Source organism: Motacilla alba, chromosome 3 (genome assembly GCF_015832195.1).
Source record: "Motacilla alba alba isolate MOTALB_02 chromosome 3, Motacilla_alba_V1.0_pri, whole genome shotgun sequence".
Taxonomy (NCBI): domain Eukaryota; kingdom Metazoa; phylum Chordata; class Aves; order Passeriformes; family Motacillidae; genus Motacilla; species Motacilla alba.
This window is the reverse complement of record NC_052018.1, coordinates 106,118,895-106,128,368: the sequence shown is the minus strand read 5'-3', so window position 1 is coordinate 106,128,368 and position 9,474 is coordinate 106,118,895. Positions and strand designations below refer to the sequence as shown.

Genomic DNA, 9,474 nt, shown 5'->3' with positions numbered 1-9,474 from the left:
AGTGTCATTCTAAGGCTTGTGGCAGTGCTCTTATGAAGAGTTCATGACCATGCTGTGAGGCAGCCAGCAAAAGGACCGTTTCAATACACAGAGAAAAGAATAAATAAATCAAGACAGCCTGAAATTTTTCTAAACTCAGCTTTTTATTGCTCCGTGATTATTAGTTACACTTTGACACATTGCACTTCGGAATAGATTAGCACCTACTACATAATTTAAAAACTTAGTATATTACAACTCATATAATTGGCACTGTAGAGAAAACCCAGAGATCTGTCATTTTAACCCAAGACTAAAAGAGATAAAATGTTTACATCCTTTATTGTTGGCAGGTGAGCTTTCATTGTGGAAGGCCCTTAAAAATAGTGAACAGAAACTAAGAACCTAAATGCCCTCCAAAACATATAAAAACAGTATCAGATAAATCGCTCCCTTCTTAACACCAGTCTTTTTTGCTTTGGTACTTTTAGTACCCAAGTGCACAGTTTTTCCCTCATCTCTTTCAAGGAAAAAAATAAGTAACATGATCAAAACTATGCTGACTACTTTGGGTGAAAAGAGGAGAGACTCCCACACACCATTCTCAGCACCCACACAAACAGCATTTTCATCAAAAGTGGCATTGTCTCAGGATTTAACACATCCCAAGAGGTTTATAAATAATAAACATTGGGGGTTTTTAAAAAGGGAAGAATTATTTGAATAAATAAATGACAGCTCTAATAGCTGCATTGGCTTTGGTGACCAGTTATCTAGATGCAGCATAAGTTCTCTTCATAAGGCAAGTGATGAGCTAGCAGAAGTGAAGTCCCTGAGGATCAGCATCTCCACGTTCAACTTATTTGTTTCACAACGTGTGTAGACAGCCTGGAAAACAATCAGTCCCAAGGCATCTGCTTTTTAATCTCCCAGCACAGCTGCAGACCACACAATGAATTATTTCTGTACCTTTTCTGCAGGCAGGAATACATAAATAACACCGAATACTTAGGAGGAGGAGGAGGCAGGGAATTAGTTCTGCTAAACCTGGGCCAAGTGCTCCACCTTGTGTTCGTGCTCACAACACAGCTCAGAGCGAAGCTCCCGAAGCCTGCTCCACACCTGCAGGTCCTGTGGCATAGCTTCTGATTCCTTCTGCCTGGGAACAAGTGTTGTCCATGGTGCCGTAGGACTGCTGCTCCGTGGAGGCCAGCACCGTCCTTTCGGTGGGATGGGGACGCAGAACCTGGGGGACGTACATCTGAAATCACAAGTGAAGGCTTTTAGTGGTCTCTCAAAGCATAGCGCTGGGATAATTCACCCAGGAGAATTTTCCCCTTGTTACTCTTCTTTTTATCCTTTTCCCATTCTTCACCTTAACACCTCAGACCTTTTGCACCCTGCTGGAGGCTTCCTGGTGCAACACTCGCCTGCACCTCTTGACTGTGGCACCAAGGCCTTTCCTCCTGCCTCAGTCCTACATCCTTCTCAGGGACATGGCAAGCAAGACCTGCTACGTGTCACAACATTGAGAATCAAAGCAGTGGCAACCGGCTGCATTTGGCAGCTGTCCAGATGTGAGGCTCTGTCTGGGGCAGGGCACAGAACACAGCACACAGAGCTGCTGGAAGCAGGGTGTCTCAGCTATTCCTAAAATGCAGCCACAGGTACTTCTGGAACATCACCTGAGAGCATCAAGGAGCCCAGCTGCAGAGCTCTCTGGTCCCACATGCACATGGGAAATCCCACAATCCATGCAGACTAATATGGGCTACACAAGCTCTTTGGTAAGCAGGGTGAGAAATCAGGTTTTTCTAGGAAATGTAAAGGAATATTAGTAACTCTTAGCTTCTTACAGAAGATGTTGGGACTGTTGGTACATCTGTGTCTTTTCCTCTTTCACCTTGTGTGTCTTCAATCTGTAACCAGCAATAGGTAGGGAAAGAGAGAGAGACAACATCAAACTGATGAGTGAAAAAAATACACATAAATCATGAGCACCGAAAAACTGCACAGACAGATCTCAGTGCAGTTCTGGCACTCTCTCCAGCAGCCCTTCTACACAGAATCATAGAAAGGTTTGGCTTAGAAAGTACCTTAGAGATCATCAAGATCCAAGCCCCTGCCATGGGCACCTTCTACTAGACCAGGTTGCTCCAAGTTCCATCCACCCTGGCCTGGAACACTTTCAGAGATGGGCATCTACAACATCACTGAGCAACCTGTGCTAGTGCCAAAGCAACCTCACAGCAAAGAATTTCTTACTATTACCTAATCTAAACCTACTGCCAGTTTAAAGCTATTCCCCCTTGTCCTCTCATTACATGTGCTTGTAAAAAGCCTCTCTCCACCTTTTTTTGTAGACTCCCTGGAAGGGAAGCCTTTTTTTGCAAGGTTGCAATTAGGCCAGCCCAGAGCTTTCTCTTCTCCAGGCTGAATTCCACCTCCAATTCTCTCAGCCTGGCCTCATAGCAGAGGTGCTCAATCCCTCTGATCATCTGAGTTGTATTCTCCGGATTCGCTCCAAGAGGTCCATGTCCTTCCTTGTGCTGGAACCCCACAGCTGGATGCAGCCCTGCAGGTGAGGTCTCTCCAGAGCAGAGGGGCAGAATCCCCTCCCTCAGCCTGCTGGCCACACTGCTGGGGATGCAGCCCAGGATACTCTTTCCATGCTGCTCTTTTCTCTCAAGCTCAGTTCCTGCAGACACAAAGACTTTCCACTCTGCCAAGCAGCCTACCTGTACTACAGGCTCTCTTCAGCCATCTCACCACGAACAGACACTGCCAGCAGGAAGGAAGGGACAACACACCAGGAATAGCTGGTGCTCCATCAAGCACACAGGCAGGTGCTGAAAGGTCAGGTATCCAGCACTTACCCTATAATTCAGTGGGCTCAGGTACTTGAAACAGCCAAAACAAGTGTAAGCCAAGCAAATAACAATAGTGATGTTGACAACCAGCAAGGTAAACATCGTTGTAGGTGCTTTAAAACCTAGAAAAATATCCAAAGAATACAATAAGAAAACACATAGCAGAAAAATCCAACAAAACCAAAAGAAGCCTTTATTTATCCTCCTGATTTTCAGAAGCCTCATGGATTTTTTTTTTCTTTAGAGGAGTGGGCAGCCCACTTCCAGCCACAAACAAGAGAATGTCATTATACACTAAGTTCTCCCGCTTTTCCTAGAGGCCAAGAAATGTTGCTGTAATGCTTAAATGATAGACAAGACTCAGAATGATTCTGCTCCTCCCTCATTCATCCATTCTGGACTCACTTCTTAAGTACTTTCATTAATGATCTGTGAAATATAATACTAATTGCATTGATTAATTATGATGATGGCACCAAATTGGATGGTTTGCCATCAGCTCAAAGAGATGGGGGTGGGGCAAGAAGAGAATCAAAATGGTCTTAGTAGATAAAACAATCCCATCTGCTTTTAAAGGATCAAAACAAAAAAAACCAACAGCAAGATAAAACTGTATGTAGAAAGCAGCAAATAAGTAAAATTTGGAAGGAAAAATAAATGTAGACGTGAGGGATAACAATAGCACTGCAGCATAAAACTGCTGGAAAGCAGTCAATAGTGGGATGGTATCAAAGAACATGGGAAGAGAGGAAAATGAAAAAAAAAGACAAGTCTCTGGCACCTATACAAAATAATTCAGTGCTACTAAGCCTTCAGCTGGGTAGCCTTGTCTACAATAAAATATGGACAGAACTGGGAAGAATCCAAGGAAAAAGATCAAGAGAAGGAACAATAAATATGAACTAGGCTGATAGGTAAGTTTTAATTCAGAGAAAGTGTAATAAACTATAGGAAAGGACATGGTTGCCTAGCATGGAAAAAGTATTAAAGATTACAGTGACTTCTTATTTTCCAGATCCACTAGGGAAATATTCTAAAGAAATTAATCTCATTTCGCAGTAAAGATGACTTGAATAGAACATTAGGAAAAAGTAAACATCACTGCAAGCCCTAGCTGTTTCCAAGCTTCTTCAGACAAAAGAGGCAACATCGTCTCTCAGACATTTTTGTGGTAACCCCAGCATATGCAGTGGCACAGAATAGACAAGTTTTACACTTTAGCAGGTTATAGAAGCCCTGCACAGGTCTGTTCACAAGGGGAAAACCACCACACACATGCAAAAAACAAAACCAAAAAAGCCCTATGAACACATCATTATTCAAACCAAAAAAAAAAGGAAGTGAAAAAACCTCCCTAGGGGTATTCTGGAACGTCCTTCAGAGGAGGTTGTTTTTATAAGCACAGGTTACATGAGTATTTACCAGGTGGTGAGGTGTGTCTATACCAAAGCAAATGTATGGTGCAAACCACAAGGCAAACAGCAGAGATTAGGGAAGGAAAAGTCTCCCACATCAGTTTCCCCTGCACTGTGTCCTCAGAACTCTGGCCTGCCAACAGCCCTGGAGAACATGGGATTCAAGTGACTGTGCCAGGAGATGGGGCTTGAACTGCAGATAGGACCTCACCTCCCCTGTGGTGAGAGGCCCAGTGGTGTAGGATGGGTGGATGGATGGATGGATGGATGGATGGATGGATGGATGGATGGATGGATGGATGGATGGCAGGCATAAGAGTTGAGAAAGAATACAGGCACTGAGAAGGAAAAAATGAGGACAGCCTCTCACCTTCTGTATGCAGTCAGGTGGGTTTTGATCCTGACTGAGGACTGGGGGAGAGGTCTTTTCAGCCTTACATTGATATATGAGGAGTGAGAAACCAGAGTATTGTCACTGGACTCTGCAACCAGACTGAAAGACCCATATCAAGCCAACCACACAAGTCAATGACCAAGCAATTAAGCTTTACACCATAAACTGATCTATTTTCCAGATAAGGAAGCAGAGCTCTCTTATCCATCCTTCTTTCCTTCTCTTTGGCACAAGAAGCAGCAGTGAAATCAATGGCAAAGAAATCAAAGTATCAAATTCCTACCTATCAGACTGCCCTGTGCACTGACAAACCACTGAACAACATCCTGTAAACAGGATCCTCTACACTGACCAAGCCAAACATGGTAATCCAGCCTATGTTTTCCATTATTAAGGTCCCTGACAAATGATGGTTTTACCATGCAGAACTAGAAAATATTACAATAAAGATTTAATTTTTACTTCACCAGGATTTCCTTCCTAACAATTAAAGAGGTGCATCAGATGCTGAGTGCTTGGAGTTGATTTTTCTAAAGCATGCTCTAGAAATTCTCCTGTTAATTTAGAGGACCAGATTTGTTGGTCTTCCTGGTTGCAAAAGCAGCTCTCAAAACAAGGGAAGAAAACAAGCTCTCAAACATAAAAGTAATGCAGGAACATCTATTCAAATCCAAGGACAGCCTGAAGCAATAGTTCCAAGTGCCTCTTGCATCCACAGAGAGCTTTCCCTCTAGCTTTCCCTCTCCCTAAAGTTGGATGACAGCCTGCCAACAATACCTTTCTGACTGCTGCTATGCTAAAAACCACAATGCAGATGCAATCATTTGTCATGAGGGCACAATACAGTTAGCCACCAGGAGCTTCCTTCTAAAGAAGGGGAACCCAACCCTTCCAGCACCACTGACATCCTCATCCCATGCCAAATGCTTTCTCCTGTATCATGGATAAAAACCCACAAGCTGTTGCCTACCTTTTTCTGATATCAAAGCTGTTGGGACAGCACAGCCAATACAATCAATGCCAACTATTTGCAAAACACAGAATGTTTGTGTTTTAAAGATAAATTGCATACAAAACATGAGGTTTTAAACTCCAGTGTGGGGAAGAGAGTCACCATCTCACTGCAGTCTTCCATGTAAAATTTGATGGATGATGTAGAACACACAAGGACTAGCATTAGCCAACATTTTAGCATTTTTTCCTAAGTGATGGCTGTACAAGCAAGGCAGCAGCCAATCCAGCCAGGCAAATTAAACTTATGTCCAGGCTGCACAAATGCAGGTAGTGAAGCCAGTGATCATCTTACTATAAAGAGCTAATTCTGAGCAGATTTTTGTTCTATGTAATGATTTTTACTGTCTGTCACTTCACAGCCCAACTGGCCAATTCCACTTGTACTGATTTAAGGAATTCATGATCACCTCTGAAATGAAGGAACATGGAGCCCCATGCTAACAGTTTAATAGATCAGCCATCTCCATCAAAGGCAAATCTTGTGTAGCTCAGTGCCACAGAAAACCACCATGACTCCCCCTTTAGGGAAGGAAATGAAAAAGTCCACAAAGCTTATGAAAGCTTTATGAGAGCTCACATCTAATTCAGGGATGCTGGCAAGAGAGCTGGGAGCAGCTTCCAGGAGGAAACAGGTCATACTTACCCAGCCTCACGAATGAGTAAAAATAGAGCCAGAAAAGGCAGAGGATGGGAGCTGCCAGGGCCTGATTGACAGCTGCAAAGTGCATCTTCTTCTCCAGCTTGGCAGGGAGATAGGCATAGTAGAGGTTGTGCCGGTCCACCATGTGCTTCAGGAGGATGTAGATCAAACCTGGCAGGGAAAACAGGAGAGTCAAGCAGAGGCTGTTGGAGGTTTGATAAAAAGCAGCAACTCTGTGAGGGGATCTGCACTAACCGAGTGAGTGGATGCAGCCCAGACATGAGATGGGTATAGCTGCAAGACAGCACCTGCTCCTAAAGCTTAGGAGCTGAGCTTGTTGCATCTCCATCCCTTCCCTCTCCACACACTTCTCTGTGGTGCCTCTTGTGTTCCCAGGGAGAGCCCAGAGCTCCTTCCAGGTGCTGGCACATGAGGCCAAGCCAGTAGGGAAGACTTTCTGACTCCCCTTCCACTGTTGCTGGTAAGGAAGGCATGACAGCAACCTCCTTAACATCTCCCTCTCAGCCTTCACCAGATTCATGACTGGATTTCAAGTCAGCTATTCCTTATCCAAACAAACAGCCAGCAACTGCTGTGGCAACTATGAATTGCAACTGCTCTGTGATGCAGTGGCACATTCAGATATTTACAACTGCATACAAAACAGAATGTAAGTAAATATCAATTACATTGTTACATAAAAATTGGCCACATTCTCCCAATAATAAGGTTGTTGATTAAACCAGTTCTGAACAATATCTAATTTGGATAATTATCTTGTATCCAGCTCTGTAAAATTTTGGATTGGAAAATGAAAATACCAACTATATAAAATTATTTAGTACTACTCAAGTCTGATCTAAACACCTCACTACCAAAGCCGGTACACTCAAATTTGAGAAATAAAATAAACATCTAACAGACATTAAATGTATTTTCAACTTCTAAAGGCAGTACAAGAGCTAAGCAATTCATCATCTTTTTCACTGTTCTTCCAGGGGAAGGGAAGGAAACTTGGATCCAAGTCCTAAGGATTATCAGCATTTGAATGGGAATAAGAATGCAGAGCTGAGCCTTTCAAACTTCCCACATGCCCCATCTCACTCCCACAGTGCCCACTGGAAAACTTACCAAAAGGGACAATGATGGGACATGTGATGCTGTAGGCCATGATGACAGTGAACACACACAGCATCCAGGCATACATTGCTCCAAATTCATATTCAAATGCCTGTTGCTAGGAACAAAAACAAAACACCCAAGACTCTCAAGTCATCCATCAATGTGTCAGCAGTTAAGAATAGATTCCCTAAAGCAACAATTCACCTTATCTTATTCGCTCCCCCTGAGAGATCAGTTATTTCCCTAAGAGGCAGAAATGATGTAATTAGATGAAGTATTTTGTGGTTTTATTGCCTGGACATACAGAAAAGATGCTGTTTCTTTCTTAGCCTTAAAGTGATTTCTCAGAGAATCTGCATCTACAAGAAGCATCTCCTTAAAATCACAAGGCAGGAAATAATTGTGCCAGACTCAGAACCTTCACTTCTCTGTGGTAGCTACATGCAGGCTTAAGTTCCCACTGTAACACCTGGAATTTCAAGCTATAGGATGACACTTCACCTGGAAGTGAAAGTCCACCTCTTAAAATGCAATATAGGCAAAAAAAAAAATTTGCTAGGTGTATGCTCAGTTTAAAACAAGTTGTACACACTTAGAAGAAACTAACTCTAGACATATTTGAATTAAAAAACCCCTGAAGTTCAGACTATAAGATAAAATCAGAACTGTTCTATAAAATCCAAATCATAAAACTCTGACTTAGAGCTATGAAGAGATTGATACCTGAAATTCAGAACTTGGGTTTTGATTTTTGACCACCTCTGACTGGAATAAATCCCTCCCTGTTATCTGTGCTGTGAATGAAGGGAATATGAACCTGTCGTGGACAGGCGAAACAAAGGCTAAAGAAAAAAAAAAGTCAGGAGACGACAGTTAATGGTATGAAGGATGGGTGCTGCCACTGTTTCTGACAAGGATCAGCCATTGAAATGCCTCCTGCTCAGGAGGGGCTCCAATACCTGTTTGATGTTTTTCCTCTCTGCTGTGGACTTGGCCATGATCATGCGAATGGTGTAGAGGATGAGGCCCGGCAGGCGCAGCAGCTCCATCCCATTGCCCACGAAGGCTGAGGCAATCACATAGTTCACAAAGAAGGCTCCCTGGTCAGGCAGGAAGACACATCTGCCAGGAAAGACACCAGACGCTGACTGGGAGGAAGGCAAGCAAACACTGGAGGTATGCAATGTATCCCTATTGCCTTTGGAAATCTCTTATGGTAAGAATAAGCACTATATAGGTTAGGAAGTGGCCAGCAGAACTTCTGAGAACCTTGTTGAAAAAGAATTCTGCACAGCTACAAATGCAGTCAGGGTAGTATGTAAGAGCCTGCCTGAGTTGCAGTTCAGATGAAGAATGAACTGTTCACAAAAAGATGCAGCAGCCTGATGGGTGGCTGACAGCAGACAAGAGCATCATCTGATGTCTGCAACAGCAACCTGACACGAGATGAGATAAGACTGCAATAGAATAATCATCTCTCCTGACTTAGTAACTCCTAATTGTCTTCCTGTTATTACCAATTTTGAAACTGCATTTGGAAATCTATGCCCTAATAATTGCATTCTATTCTTTTCCTCCAGGCACAGGAACTTAAAATAACCAACAACTGCAAATTTGCAATGTAATGTGTGCAAAAACATACATTTTTCAGAAAGAGAACTGTTGCAGCTCTTTGGTCTCACTGTAATCCTTGAGAAGATCCCCTGCCAATGCTATGCAACAATCCTCATCCAATTCCAATATCTCATCATCCTTTCTGTGAAGAAATCCTTGCTAATGTCCAATCTTATTGTCTTCTCCCCTTATTCAGAAGCTCAACATCCTCCCAAAGCAGCAACTCTGAGCAAATTCTAATAAACACTAACCAAGGACAGTAAAGAGCCAAAAAAATCTTAAGTCCTAAGTACTTCTTTACAAAGGAATAGCAAAGAGAGAATATTATTTAGCTGATACTTACTCCAGCCTAACTGCAGAATCAGAGGATTCTCTGTCAAACAGCCAGCGGAAAAAAAAATCAAGGCTGAAAGAAAAATGGTGAAT

At 42.8% G+C, this 9,474-nt stretch overlaps 1 protein-coding gene across 2 annotated transcripts in view; it reads right to left on the bottom strand.

Moving 5' to 3' along the window:
• Window positions 1–121: 121 nt before the first annotated feature.
• Window positions 122–9,474, bottom strand: part of TMEM63A (transmembrane protein 63A) — a 30,822-nt gene continuing 21,469 nt past the window's right edge. For both annotated transcript variants that reach the window (XM_038133228.1, XM_038133227.1), the window contains exons 18-24: window positions 9,392–9,454; window positions 8,394–8,556; window positions 7,444–7,549; window positions 6,316–6,483; window positions 2,856–2,971; window positions 1,836–1,898; window positions 122–1,240 (exon numbers count right to left, since the gene is read on the bottom strand). In XM_038133228.1, coding sequence (XP_037989156.1) covers window positions 1,070–1,240; window positions 1,836–1,898; window positions 2,856–2,971; window positions 6,316–6,483; window positions 7,444–7,549; window positions 8,394–8,556; window positions 9,392–9,454 — 850 coding nt within the window. In that variant the 3' untranslated portion in view covers window positions 122–1,069. The remainder of the gene's footprint in view (window positions 1,241–1,835; window positions 1,899–2,855; window positions 2,972–6,315; window positions 6,484–7,443; window positions 7,550–8,393; window positions 8,557–9,391; window positions 9,455–9,474) is intronic.